We start from the raw sequence: 14,967 nt of genomic DNA on the forward strand, positions 1-14,967 counted from the left end.
CGTGTGATGCAAGGCAGTCCTCCACTAGAAGTTGTTCCCCTCCACGACTTTGATCATGCCCCGGGGACATGGGAAGAGTCCTCCACTCCCCATCCAACTCCAATCTCCTGAGCCCAGAACTTCCCCTTGCCTCGTTCTGTCCTTCTACCACCACCCACCCAGGGCTGCGGAGATGGGAAAGCCTGAAACACGAGACAGAGGAAAGAAGAAGACAGAGAAATCAATCCGTCAGTGGATGGTATTTCCAGAGCGCTTACCATGTGCAGAGCACTGCAGTAAGCGCTAGGGAGAATATAGTCAACTAGAATGAGCAGACAGATCTCCCAGCCCAGAAGGTGCTAGCAGTCTAGGGGGAAATAGCTGCTAGAGTCTCAGAGGGCCAGCATTCAGAAAGGCGAGTGAAAGAGAAAAGCAAGACAGAGGAGGAAGCACAGAGCATGGCGAAAGACAGAAGAGGGAAAGAGAATGAGAGAGAGAGAGAGAGAGAGATAGAGAGAGAGAGGGAGGGAGAGAGAGAGAGAGAGAGAGATTGGGGACAAATGGAAAGGGTGCGTGTCTTTGTTAGGACTCACTCTGGAAAATGATTTTGAACGTCTTGTCGGAGAGCAGTGGGCTCGCGGGATAGAGAGTGATGGTGTGTACTGTGGGGAAAAGAAACAAGCCATTATTTTCCTCGTTTGTTTGCCCATCCATCCGTTCACCCTCTTCCCGGAAGGACTGCTGGAAGGACTTGGCTTCCATATCCAGTCCCCGGAGTCAGGGAGGAGGAGCCAAGAGAGGTCTCCTCTGGGATCTGGCCGAGAAAAGGGGTCGGGCCAGATGGTGTGGCATTACTCTGTTGGTTTTTGGTTTGTATGTTTGCTTGCTTTCCCCAGTGTCCTCCACTCCCCACTCACCGAGGAAGACAACGGCCGCAAATTTCACACCAGACTGTAAGGTCATTGCGGACCGGGAACGTGTCCACCAACCATTCAACTGTGCTCTCCGAGGAGCTCGGTACAGTGCTGTGTACGGAATAATTACCCAACATATCTCACCGATATGCCCCGCAGGAGGGATCCGCCCCCACAGTTCCCACCCCAGATCCAAGGACACCCCCTCCCAGCCCCCACCCATACCTGACATACTCACCAAGGCCGTCCAGATGGTACCATAGGCCGTGCTCTCCCTCTCTTCCCACCTCAACATCCATCCGACGACTCTGGAGTCCCTCCAGCCGATATTCTGGGCCAGCCAGAAGAATGTATATCTGACTTTCTGGAAACAGAGAACCCGAGGGGTTGGTGTCAGGGGGCGGCAGAGCCCCGGACCAGGGGCCCAGAGAGATGGGTACTGTGGAGGGTGGGGGAGACTCACTTTGGCCACTGTCGGGTGCTCGTCCTTCAGGTGGAAGAGGATGGGGAGGAGGCAGCAGATCACCTTATGATGGAGACGGGGTTTTGGAACCGTCAGACAGCTGCTGGCCACGGCTGCCAGCAGCTCCAGGGCTGCCACCCGCACTTGGGGTCTCTCCTGAGGAGAAATCCCCGGTGGAGTGTGTGGGAGGGGCAGGAGATGAGGGGAGGGCTGCGGGCACCGGAGCGGGGGCTGGGGACCCCAGGGCAGGGACAACGTGGGGACTGAGGTCTTCGGGGGGAGAGTGAGGAGCGAGGACATCGCCGGCATGGGGGGGGGGAACGCAGTTCCGGGCAGGGGGCGGGGGTGAGCCGTGGCTCACCGCGGGTCTGACGAGCTGCGGAAGGGCAGCTAATGCCCCGAGCCCTGTGGGAGCTGTGGAAGCGGCCGCCTCTGGGCTCTGGCACAGCTGGGGTCGGGGCGGGAGTTCCCGGGCTCTGGCCCTGCGGCGGCTGCTCCCCTGTCCCCTCGAAACCCTCAGACTTACGTCGTCAAGGAACGGGTTCAGCATGAGGACGATATCCTTACGGAGGTGGCCGAGTCCCCGACTGCCCAGGCTGCGGGCGGTGAGAGTCGCCGCGTCCATGGCCGCTAGGAGCCCCTCCTGGTCTTTCTGGGTGATGCCCTCCAGGAGGAAGGGGAGCTGAGCAAGGAGCACTGGTTCCTGAGGAGACGAGGGCAAAGAGGGCGACGGTGAGGCGGTCCGCCCCGAGACGGCTCCCCTGGCCCCTCGATCCCGCCCCCCCCCCCCGGACTGCCCACCCCGGGGCCGCCCCCGACCGCTCCCGGGAGTCCTTTGTCGCCCCGCTTCCCCTGCCCGAACTGGGCCCTCCCCGGGGGCGGGGTGCTCTCAAAGACTGTCCGGGTCCCGGGCTGGTGTTCCCTCCGGCACTACACCCTATGGGGGTGGCCAGAGGGCTGGGCCCCTGACCTTGTCGTGGTTGAGGGGCAGGCTGCTGAGGGCCTGCAGGCTGATGGCTCTCACCAAGGGGTCGGGGTCCTTTAGGCCATCCCGGAAGATGAACCGCACGACCTCGGGATCCAGGGCAGTCTCCATGCAGGGCGTCCAGATCAACTGCCACAGAATACCGTGTCTGCGAGTGGACCGCGTAGGCGAAGGGGGCGGGAGTCTGATGATCGGGAAGGCGGAGCCGGGACCCGCAGAGAGGGGGCAACAAGTGCCAAGCTGTTTGGGACGGGGGCGGGGACCAGTACCTCCCCGCTCCCCTCCAACCTCTGCCCACCCTCTCACCCGGGGTTCGGGGTCCGGGGGTCCCTGGCTGAGGTGACAGTGCCCACTGCGGATCCGAGCCTTCTCTCCAGGGCCCTGGACCCCTGTTCTTACCTCGACCAGCAGCCCCATGGCCACACTTCGGCCCTGCGGGTCTTTCTCCTGCAAAGAGCTGGCCACCATTGGCAGGAGTTCGGCCACCATCGGGCAACTGCTCTGAACCAGGGTCCTGGGGAAAAGAGCCCCGCAGGGCTGAACTCAGAGAGGAGTCCGGGAAGCCCCGGGGCCGGGGAATAGGAGCTCGGGGAGGGCCAAGGATAGGGCAATTAACTGCGGAGGCTACTCCCCACCCACTCGTCCAGACCAATTTCTTGGGGGATCCTGCCCACCCCATCTCTCTCTCTCTCTCTCTCATACACACACACACACACACACACACACACACACACACACACACACACACACACACACACACACACACACACCCCTGGCCAGAAGGGCTACGGCCTCCTGGAAGGTGTTGAGGGATGAGAAGAGGTGCCAACCATCCTGCAACTCCATGGCTATGAAGCTCTGCCAACATCCTCTGGTGGACAGAAGCCCCCTCAGGGCCTCCAGGGCCGTCCTGAAAGCACCGAGGGTTTGGGGGTTCAGGGCGGGGTGGGTGGTGCGAGAGGACCAGAGGGTGTCCGTCAGTCGTGCCGATTCTGGGCATGTCCCCCAAAAGTCTTGTCCTGTCACAGGTAAGCCCTACCCCCAGGGGTAGGACACACGAGACTTGACCTCCAAATCCCCCATCCCTGCCATGTTTGGTCCCCAGCCCAGCAGGGACAACCTGAACCAGGAGCTCCCTGGAATTTCTGCCATCTCCGGCCTCCCAGACCCACGGCCCATCGGCTCCCCGGCCCCTTGGAGCCCCCGGCCCCAATTCAGAGTCCTCGAGGGATCTGTCCGGTGATCGGGGGATGAGCCATCCTCACTTGGAGTATCTCCTTCACGGGTCCCTCTTCCCCAGCTCCACATCCCTCTGGTCGCTCACCTCCAGGGACTGAGGGCAGAGGGGACAGTGGGCTCCACAGCCAAGAGCACTCGTTCCCCCACCAGGCCCAGCTCCAGCACATAGTGGATCTGGATGATGAAGGCCAGGAAGAGCTGGGGGAGGAGTCGAGCCACAGCCTCCGAGTACTCCACAGCAAAGAGAAGCTCATATAGCGTGTTCACAGCCTGGTGGGGTGGCACATGGGCTCAGCCAGAAGTTCCCCCCAACCCGACCTGCCCCCTGGCCTCTGTCCACGGCTCCCTTTGACCCCACACCCGGGGCCCACTCTGAGCCGAAGCCCCGGGCAGGGTTAGGCAGCACCCAGCTCGGTGGCCCCTCTCGGGGCTTGGCCTCCTGTGCCCTCGAGGACAGCCCCCGACTCCCACCCCTGGCGCCCTGGGCAACCTCCCCAGGCAGCAGGGGATGGGTCGGAAGGAGTGGGAAGAGGTGGGGCAGGGGTGGGGCTCAGTGCTAAGGGCTACGGGCTCCAGCCAGGCCTGCCCTTCGATCCGTTCTTCTGGCTCTCACCGCGATGGAGCCTCGGGTGTGCCTCTCCCACTCGGTCCCGTTGCTCTCCTCAGGTAGAGGTCGTACCAACACTCTACGGAGCAGTTCCCGCATCATGCAGGAGGCGATGGAAGCATCCCCCCCGACAGATTTCCAAACCTCAAGGACCTGCCTGTAGAGCCACAACCCGGACTCAACTTTTCCCACTTCTCCCCCGGCACCGGCCCAGGATCCCGCCCCAACGCATTGCGGAGACCCTGGATTGCAGCCTTGGGGGCCTGGGAATCTCCTCACCACTCACCTGCCTGCACCTCCCACCCAGGACCGGCCCCTCAGGAGGAGACCAAGGAGAGCCGAGGCCCCCAGGCTCCATACAACTGCCGAGGTTCGCCCTAGGCCCCCACCCCGGAGGTATCCGTTGTCTTTCATCCCGGGTCTGTCCCAGCTGGGGCCTTTCCGTCCCGAGGAGCTGGGGGGCGATGGTGGCCGTACCTGTTCAGAGGTATTGAGTACTCGAGGAAGACCTGCACTGTCTCCCGAGTGTGGTGACAGGCCAGCAGGGCCAGGACTTCCTTGAAGAGGGTCTTCCCAGCCTGGGGGTCGGAGGAGATGTGGTGCTCCAACACGCTCCTTGCCAAGTCGGCCGCCTGTAGGTCAGTGGGGAGGCAGACGGTCAAAGTCGAACTCGACAACCTCGCCAGACATCCCTTCCCGTCGTGTCCCCCACTCCCACCGACCCCCCTCCGCCCCCACCCCACGAACCCTGCCCGGCCCGGCCGTCTGGGCCCCAAGCAGCAAAGCGGTGAAGGCCCCACAGCCTCCCAGGCCCAGGCCTGCTAGTCTGGCTCCAGTCCGCAGAGCAGGGGACCGGAAGTGCTGGCGAACTGAGTGGGGAGAAGCCGCAGAAGGGAGAGCGAGAGACTCCCGCTCCTCAAGAACCTCCAGTGGTTGCCCGTCCACTTCCACAGCAGGCGGAAACTCCTCACCAGTGGGTAAGCACACCACCACCTTGCCCCCTATTTCCTGCTGATTTTCTACGACAACCCAGCCCGCGCACTTTGCACTTCTAATGCCAACTTCCTCACTGTACTTACTGTATTCAAGGTACTCACTCTACCTCCATCTCATCCAGACTTCCGCCAACCTATCGCCCATGACACACCTCTGGCCTGGAACGCCCTCTCTCCTCAGATCCGACAGGCAATGACTTACTGAAGGCACATCTCCTCCACGAAGTCTTCCCTGACTAAGCCCCCGCCCGTCTGCTCTTCTCCCACTCGCTTCTGCGTCACCATGACCTGCTCTCTTTATTCATTCCCCCAGCCAGCCGGTCAGCCAGCCAGCCCCACTGCACTCACGTCCGTATCTCTCATTTTTTGCTTTCTCTTACTATCTGTCTCCCCCCTCTAGACTGACAGCACATGGTGGACAGGGAATGGCTTCATTTGCTGTTATATCGGACTCTCCCATTCGTTTAGTAGAGTGCTCTGAACACCGGAAGTGCTTAAAAATATGATTGACTGACTGATTTTTCCTGTTCTTGGATGTTTAGTATTGTTCACTGCCCTTATAAAACTCCCATTTAAAAAAATTTGATAGACTCATAAATAGATATTCCAATGAGTCCTGTCCTGTGGAACGATTTTGAGTATTGCCCCACTGTGCTACTGCTCGTTCAGCTGGGCGTAACCAAAAGTAAATCAGGAATGGGTATTCGGAAAACTACTTTATGTGCACACTGCCACGATTCCCAGGGCCACCTTTCACCTGCAACGGTACCCTAAGAAGTTGTGTTGTGCAACAGGGACATCATTAAATAGTACAGACACACGGGAAGATAGAAAATTAGGAAAATGTAGGTCTCAGAATGCCTAATCCTTCGGTTTCCAGATCTGGAAAAACTGCCATTGCAGATAAAACGTGCCAGTTTTGTGGAGATGACAGATGGGGAGAAATGATATGTTCACTTTAGTTACTGATTTCTATTCGTTCATTCCTTCACTCAGTCATTCAACCGCAGTCATTGAGCGCTTACAGTGTGTCCGGCACTGTACTAAGCGCTTGGGAGAGTAAACTAGAACAACCAACAAACACTTTCCTGCCCACGACGTGCTTACAGTCTTGAGGGGGCGACAGGCATTAATATAAATCAGTAAATGATAAATAGATAAAAAGTCAATAAATTACAGTTCTAAGCAGATTCATACCGATGTGCCGGGGGGATCAGAGTGAAGATGAATGAAGGAGCAAGTCAGAGCGGCACAGAAAGGAGTGGGAGAAGAGGAGAGGAGGGCCTAGTCAGGGTAGGCTTTTTGGAGGAGAAGTGCCTTCACTAAGGTTTCGAAGTGGGGGACAGAAAGTATCTGAAGCAGAGAAGCAGCGTGGCTCAGTGGGAAAAGCCCGGGCTTCGGAGTCAGAGGTCGGGGGTTCTAATCCCGGCACCACCACTTGACAGCTGTGTTACTTTGGGGAAATTACTCAACTTCTCTGTGCCTCGGTTACCTCATCTGTAAAATGGGAATTAAGACTGTGAGCCCCAAGTGGGACAACCTGATAACCTTGTATCTATTCCAGGGCATCATGCCCGTCAGTTCTTCCGTACATTCAACTCCCTTCTCAGGCCCCCGGTTCCTCCCCCTCCTCCTTCCCTCACCCCCAACGATCTGGCCTCCTTCTTCATTGATAAAATTAAATCCATCATGTCCGACCTCCCCAAAGTCACTCCCCCACCTTCTCCAACCCCCCGGCTCTCAACACTCTCTTCTACTCTCCAATCCTTCCCAGCGGTATCCTCAGAGGAGCTCTCCTCCCTCATCTCAAGTGCTACTCCGGCCACCTGTGCTTCTGACCCCATTCCCTCTCATCTCATGAAATCTCTCGCTCCGTCCCTTCTCCCCTCCTTAACTTCCATCTTCAACCGCTCACTCTCCACTGGTTCCTTCTACTCTGCCTTCAAGCATGCCCATGTCTCTCCCATCCTAAAAAAACCCTCTCTTGAACACACCTCACCTTCTAGTTATCGCCCCATCTCCCTCCTACCATTCCTTTCCAAACTCCTTGAACGAGTTGTCTACACGCGCTGCCTCGAATTCTTCAACACCAACTCTCTCCTCGACCCCCTCCAGTCTGGCTTCCGTCCCCTACGTTCCACGGAAACTGCCCTCTCAAAGGTCACCAATGACCTCCTGCTTGCAAAATCCAACGGCTCATACTCTATCCTAATCCTCCTCGACCTCTCAGCTGCCTTCGACACTGTGGACCACCCCCTTCTCCTCAACACGCTATCCGACCTTGGCTTCACAGACTCCGTCCTCTCCTGGTTCTCCTCTTATCTCTCCGGTCGTTCATTCTCAGTCTCTTTTGCAGGCTCCTCCTCCCCCTCCCATCCCCTTACAGTGGGGGTTCCCCAAAGTTCAGTTCTCGGTCCCCTTCTGTTCTCGATCTACACTCACTCCCTTGATGACCTCATTTGCTCCCACGGCTTCAACTATCATCTCTACGCTGATGACACCCAAATCTACATCTCTCCCCCTGCTCTCTCCCCCTCCCTCCAGGCTCGCATCTCCTCCTGCGTTCAGGACATCTCCATCTGGATGTCTGCCCGCCACCTAAAACTCAACATATCCAAGACTGAACTCCTTGTCTTCCCTCCCACACCCTGCCCTCTCCCTGACCTTCCCATCACTGTGGACGGCACTACCATCCTTCCCGTCTCACAAGCCCGCAACCTTGGTGTCATCCTCGACTCCGCTCTCTCATTCACCCCTCACATCCAAGCCGTCACCAAAACCTGCCGGTCTCAGTTCCGCAACATTGCCAAGATCCGCCCTTTCCTCTCCATCCAAACTGCTACCCTGCTCGTTCAAGCTCTCATCGTATCCCGTCTGGACTACTGCATCAGCCTCCTCTCTGATCTCCCATCCTCGTGTATCTCCACACTTCAATCCATACTTCACGCCGCTGCCCGGATTGCCTTTGTCCCGAAACGCTCTGGGCATGTTACTCCCCTCCTCAAAAATCTCCATTGGCTACGAATCAATCTGCGCATCAGGCAGAAACTCCTCACCCTCGGCTTCAAGGCTCTCCATTACCTCGCCCCCTCCTACCTCACCTCCCTTCTCTCCTTCTACAGCCCAGCCCGCAACCTCCGCTCCTCTGCCGCTAATCCCCTCACCGTGCCTCGTTCTCGCCTGCCCCGCCGTCGACCTCCGGCCCACGTCATCCCCCTGGCCTGGAATGCCATCTCTCCCAACATTCGCCAAGCTAGCTCTCTTCCTCCCTTCAAGGCCCTACTGAGAGCTCACCTCCTCCAGGAGGCCTTCCCAGACTGAGCCTCCTCCTTCCTCTCCCCCTCGTCCCCCTCTCCATTCCCCCGTCTTACCTCCTTCCCTTCCCCACAGCACCTGTATATATGTATATATGTTGGTACATATTTATTACTCTATTTATTTATTTGTTTTCCTTGTACATATCTATTCTATTTATTTTATTTTGTTAATATGTTTGGTTTTGTTCTCTGTCTCCCCCTTCTAGACTGTGAGCCCACTGTTGGGTAGGGACTGTCTCTATATGTTGCGAACTTGTACTTCCCAAGCGCTTAGTACAGTGCTCTGCACACAGTAAGCGCTCAATAAATACGGTTGATTGATTGATTGATTGATTGGCACATTGTAAGCGCTGAAGGAATACCATTACAATTACTATTGTTGTCTGTCTGATATGAAAGAGGGCGGGCATTCTGGGCCAGAGGGAGGATGTGGGCGAGAGGTCGACGGCGAGATAGAAGAGATCACGGTAAAGTGAGAAGATTAGCGTTAGAGGAACGAAGCATGCTGCCTGGGTTGAAGTAGGAGAGAAGCGAGGTGAGGTAGGAGGGGACAAAGCGGTGAAGTGATTTAAAGGCCAGGGTGAGGAGTGTTTGTTTGAAACAAAGCTGGATAATAATACAATAATAATGATGATGGAATTTGTTAGGCGCTTACTATGTGCCAAGCACTGTTCTAAGTGCTGGGGGGATACAGTGTGATCACGTTGTCCCACGTGGGGCTCAAAGTCTTAATCCCCATTTTACAGATGAGGTAACTGAGGTTCAGAGAAGTTAAGTGACTTGCCCAAGGTCACACAGCAGAAATGTGGAGGAGCTGGGATTAGAACCCATGACCTCCAACTCTCAGGCCGTGGCTCTTTCCACTGGTAAGCCCCAGCTGGAATTTCTTGGGGAGTGGGGAAACATGGTCTGAACGTTTTTGCAGGATAATGTTTCAGGAAGCAGAATGAAGTGTGGACTGGAGTGTGTCTCCCCCTTTTAGACTGTGAGCCCACTGTTGGGTAGGGACTGTCTCTATTTGTTGCCAACTTGTACTTCCCAAGCGCTTAGTACAGTGCTCTGCACACAGTAAGCGCTCAACAAACACGATTGATCGATTGGAGAGAGAGGAGGCAGGGAGGTCAGCAAGGAGGTTGTTACACTAATCAAGGAGGGATAGAATAAGTGCTTGCATCAGTGTGAAAGCCGATTGGATGGAGTGGAAGGGGGGATGGGGGCGATATTGTGAAGGTAGAATTGAGGAAATTGATTGCTGGCCGGACTGTGTGGGTGGAAGGAGATAGTGGGGTCGATGCTCATGCCAAGGTTATGGGCTTCCTGTGCCCATCTTCCAGGAATTTTTGTGATATTTAGCATTCCACTTTCTGTTGAGTTTCTTTTTGTGAGGATGGGACCCTGTATATATGGGTACACGGTGGGTCTCCAATTTAGACATGGCAAATGAGAGAACGCCTTCCTGTCTGGGAAATCCTCAGCCTAATGGTTGAGCAGCCAAAAAGGCACAATGGGCTTAGGAAAGGATTTGGATAAGGCAAAGGTCCAGGAGCTTTCTTGTGTGATACAATTACTTCCTAGAGCCCCACCGTTAGGGAAATGGGGAAGTAGCCGGAGTAGTATTTCCGTGTGGGAGCAGGGGGATGTGACTACCGCCTAATTGTGACTTGAGAAGAGTGAGGGAGGTCTCAGGTGACAGACAGGCCCAAGACCAGGAAACCATAGAGCATCCCCATATCATTTATTGGTCATCATGTCCGTCTCTCGCTTCTAGACTGTAAGCTTGTTGGGGACAGAGAATGTGTCCACAGGCTCTACTGTGTGGTACTCTCCCAAGCTCTTAGTCCAGTGATCACTCGATCGATGCCATCGATCGATGGTGCTGGCTTACATCAGAGGGACTGGCTACAATCAGGTTTTATTGTATTGGTTAAGCACTTGGCATGTGGCAGTCACTGCACTTAACGCTGGTGTAGGTGCACGATTATCGGGATGGATACAGTAGCCGTACCACATGGGGCTCAGTGTCTTGATCCCCATTTTTCACATGAGGGAGCTGAGGCCCAGAGATGTGGAGTGACTTGCTAAGATCACACAGCCGCCAGGTAGCAGAGCCAGGATCGGAATACAGGCCCTTCTGTCTCCCAGACCTAGGGGCGAGGAGACACTGGGCAACTCTGCCTCTTTCTGTGACTTGTGTCACACCACTGTGCCTTGTGTCTCTCAGTTGGTCTACAATCTCGAGCCCCCCACCCCAATACGCCACTAACTGCCTGACATCAAAGGTCAATCCCACTCCCAGCTCCTCCCTCCTCAGACCCCTCCCTCCCCCCACCCCCGGCTTCCTACCTGATTTTCTAAGGCTGCGTTCACCTGAAGCAGGATGGAGAGTATCCGCATTGCCTGCCCCACCCTGGTCAGGTTGGGGCTCCTCAAACAATACAGTACTTGGAGGGAGAGATCACTCAGCTGGGCCGAGGTTAGGTTCCTGGTCCAGGACTGGTGGGAGGAGAAGCCGGGGTCAAGGAGCAATGGCACATTCTGACCACTTAATAGTAAGAACAATGATAGCAATAATAATAATAGTACTTGTGACATTTGTTAAGAGTTTACAGTGGGCCAGGCACTGTATAAAGCTCTGGGGTGGGTCCTCCAAGCAAATCGGGTTAGACATAGTCCCTGTAGCACCTGGGATACATTTTGTCAATCCCCATTTTCCAGTTGAGGGAACTGAGGCCAGGAGAAAGTGAAATGACATACCCAAGGTTCCATAGCAGACAGATGGCAGAGTAGGGATTAGAACTCGTGGCCTTCTGACTCCCAGGCCCCCTGGCCTATCCCCTCCCCACTCCCGCCTCACATAGCAGGGAGACCCTCCCCTCCCCGCCCTTCCCCCAGCCCCCTCCCCGGCCCCGGAGAGGCCCAGGCCCAGGCCCAGGGAGTGCTGGCTCTTACCACCAGATCGCCGTGGGACTGGGATCCGTAGAGCTCACTGAGCACGAGATCAAAGCACCGCTCTGGGAAGGATGGAGAAACCCCGCGGTGAGAACTCGCTCAGTGATGATGATGATGGTATTTGTTAAGCGCTGACTATGTGCCAAGCATTGTGTCTGGGTCTCTTTGCCCCCTGCCCCCAATTCCCTCCCCCAGACACCCCGCCAGCTCCAGAACATTCTGAGGACGGGGCTGCACCCGGCTCCTCGCAACCCCCCTACCAAAAAAACCCACAAAAAACCAGGCCTCTGCACCCCACCCTCCATCTCCTCTTTCTATTAACTTTGGTTACGGAACTTGCTATGCGCTTACTCTGTGCCAGACACTCTATTAAGCGCTAAGGTAAACAGAAGGTAATTGTGTTGAACACAGTCCATGTCTCACATGCGGGCTCACAATCGATCCCCATTTTCTTGATGAGGTAACTGAGGCACGGGGAAGTGACCTGACTTGCCCAAGGTCACCCAGCAGACAGGGGCAGAGCAGGGATCAGAACCCAGGCCCGCACTCTGTCCACTACCGTGTCCCAGGCTCCTCACCGTTGCTCATCACTTCCTCCTTGAACTCTGTGTCCTCGGGGGCTGGAGCGACCCGGGAGGTGCTCATCATTTCCTCCTTGAACTCTGTGTCCTCGGGGGCTGGATCGACCCGGGAGGGGCGGGCGAAAAGCCTTCTGAAATGAGCCTTTCGGGCCCATTCCAGGAAGCGCCGCATCCTGGAGGTCTCACTCGCAGAAAAAATTCTCCTGGAGCAGTAGGAAGAGTTGAAAGAGATGGAGACGTAAAAGGGGGTTGAAAGAGGCTCCTGGAATGGGGCACCTACCTCTCCCAGTCCCCGGCCTCAGCCTCCCCTCGAAGGTTAAGAAAAGAGGGGGGGGAGGCACCTCCAGCACCTCCCATAACTGCCGCTGCCCTCCCCTCCTCCCCTCCCCTTCGCCTCCTCACTTCTGCTTCTCAGCCCCTGCTTCCCCTCGGCCCCCAGCCCCTGGCACCAGCCTGGACCCCCGCCCGTTCCCCTTCTCTTGCCCTCCCAGCTGACCACATCCCGGGCCCACGGACACAAGAGTGGACTGACCGGATGAATCGAGACATTCCGCTGATCGTTATCACTCGACGCTACTCTACTTTGCTCTACTCTACTGTTCGCTAATCTAACTAAAGTCCCCTTCCCTAGCCCAACAAGTCCCCCCTCCACCTAGCCCCTCTCTAGCCCCCCTCCCTAGCCCACAACAAGCCCCCCCGCCTCTTCCTAGCCCTCCCCAAACACCTTCCCTCAACAAATAAACGAAATCCTTCTCTTTCCTCTCTACGATCCAATCTACTCTCAAGCTCCGAACCACCAAACTACCACGGAAAGCACCACTAACTCTCCAACCACTACCAACACCTCGGCCAACGGTCCAGTGAACACTTCCTGTCCCCAACGGTCAGACCCCTCGCGCCCGGGCTCTGACGTCAGTAGTACATCGCAATCGGTTGCCAGGCAGGGCTCGAGCCCCTCTCCTTTTCGCTCCCCCGCCCCTCCTTTCCTCCTCACGATCCCCCCCCCCCGCCCCCGCCCAACCTATGGTCTCTGACCTGCAGTCTTCGTCCATGTGTCCTGAGGATCTGCCTTTTCCCGGCTTTCTTTGTGGACTGTGCCCCCTGCCCCCCCCCCCCCCCAGTACATATATATTCTAGAATTTGAGCACATTATCGGGTAGGGACCATCTCTATATATTGCCAACTTGTACTTCCCAAGTGCTTAGTACAGTGCTCAGCACACAGTAAGTGCTCAATAAATACGATTGAATGAATGAATTAAAGAAGGAAAGACATAAATATACTAAAGAAACAGATATAATATATTACTATAATAATTACATAATATATTATATTAATATAATGTAAATTACACACACACACACACATATATTCTAGACTGTGAGCCCGCTGTTGGGTAGGGACTGTCTCTGTGTGTTGCCAACTTGTACTTCCCAAGCGCTTAGTGCTCTGCACACAGTAAGCGCTCAATAAATACTATTGAATGAACATATATGTGTATATATTCTAGACTGTGAGCCCACTGTGGGGTAGGGACCGTCTCTATATGTTGCCAAGTTGTACTTCCCAAGCGCTTAGTACAGTGCTCTGCACACAGTAAGCACTCAATAAATACAACTGAATGAATGAATGAAAGAAGGAAAGAAAGACATAAATATACTAAAGAAACAGATATGTTAATATAATAATTATATAATATATTATATTAATATATTAATATAATGTAAATTATACACACACGCACATATATTCTAGACTGTGAGCCCGTTGTCGGGTAGGGACCGTCTCTATATGTTGTGCCAACTTGTACTTCCCAAGCGCTTAGTACAGTGCTCTGCACACAGTAAGTGCTCAATAAATACGATTGAATGAATGAATGAAAGGAGACACATATACTAAAGAAACAGATATAATATATTAATATAATAAATTATATTAATATATGAATATAATGTAAATCATATATACACACACATATATATTCTAGACTATGAGCCCATTGTCGGGTAGGGACCGTCTCTACATGTTGCCAACTTGTACTTCCCAAGTGCTTAGTACAGTGCTCTGCACACAGTAAGTGCTCAATAAATACGATTGAATGAATGAATGAAAGAACGAAAGAAAGACATAAATATACTCAAGAAACAGATATATTAATATAACAATTATGTAATATATTAATATAATGTAAATCACACACATACACACACATACACACACACACACATACATATATTCTAGACTGTGAGCCTGTTGTCGGGTAGGGACCGTCTCTATACATTGCCAACTTGTACTTCCCAAGCGCTTAGTACAGTGCTCTGCACACAGTGCTCAATAAATACGATTGCATGAATGAATGAAAGAAGGAAAGACATAAATATACTAAATAAAGAGATATAATATATCAATATAATATTATCATACTAACATAATGTAATGTGAATTACACACACTCGTGTATATATGTATATATGTGTGTATATGTGTACACATATGTGTGTATATGTGTATATGTGTATGTATGTGTGTGTATATATACACATACATACATATCAATCAATCAATCAATCAATCGTATTTATTGAGCGCTTGCTGTGTGCAGAGCACTGTACTGAGCGCTTGGGAAGTACAAGTTGGCAACGTATGGAGACAGTCCCTACCCAACAGTGGGCTCACAGTCTAAAAGGGGGAGACAGTGAACAAAACCAAACATACTAACAAAATAAAATAAATAGAATAGATATGTACGAGTAAAACAAATAAATACATAAATAGAGTAATAAATATGTACAAACGTATATACATATATACAGGTGTTGTGGGGAAGGGAAGGAGATATGTATAAGTGTATATATACATATATAGAGAGAGAAGCAGCGTGGCTCAGTGGAAAGATCACAGGCTTTGGAGTCAGTGGTCGTGGGTTCAAATCCCGGCT

General features: G+C 53.8%; 1 protein-coding gene across 1 annotated transcript; it reads right to left on the reverse strand.

The window, feature by feature from the left end:
• Positions 1-697: 697 nt before the first annotated feature.
• LOC119923050 (maestro heat-like repeat family member 5) lies at positions 698-12,184 on the reverse strand. The gene is made up of 14 exons (XM_038742618.1): positions 12,147-12,184; positions 12,027-12,088; positions 11,449-11,510; positions 10,843-10,992; positions 4,665-4,819; positions 4,194-4,344; positions 3,666-3,850; positions 3,108-3,251; positions 2,741-2,855; positions 2,327-2,470; positions 1,883-2,059; positions 1,357-1,512; positions 1,132-1,257; positions 698-793 (listed from the first exon to the last, which is right to left on the reverse strand). The coding sequence occupies exons 1-14, from the start codon at positions 12,182-12,184 to the stop codon at positions 698-700; spliced, it is 1,761 nt and encodes a 586-aa protein (XP_038598546.1).
• Positions 12,185-14,967: the final 2,783 nt, after the last annotated feature.

This window comes from Tachyglossus aculeatus, unplaced genomic scaffold (assembly GCF_015852505.1).
Source record: "Tachyglossus aculeatus isolate mTacAcu1 unplaced genomic scaffold, mTacAcu1.pri scaffold_138_arrow_ctg1, whole genome shotgun sequence".
Classification (NCBI taxonomy): Eukaryota; Metazoa; Chordata; class Mammalia; order Monotremata; family Tachyglossidae; genus Tachyglossus; species Tachyglossus aculeatus.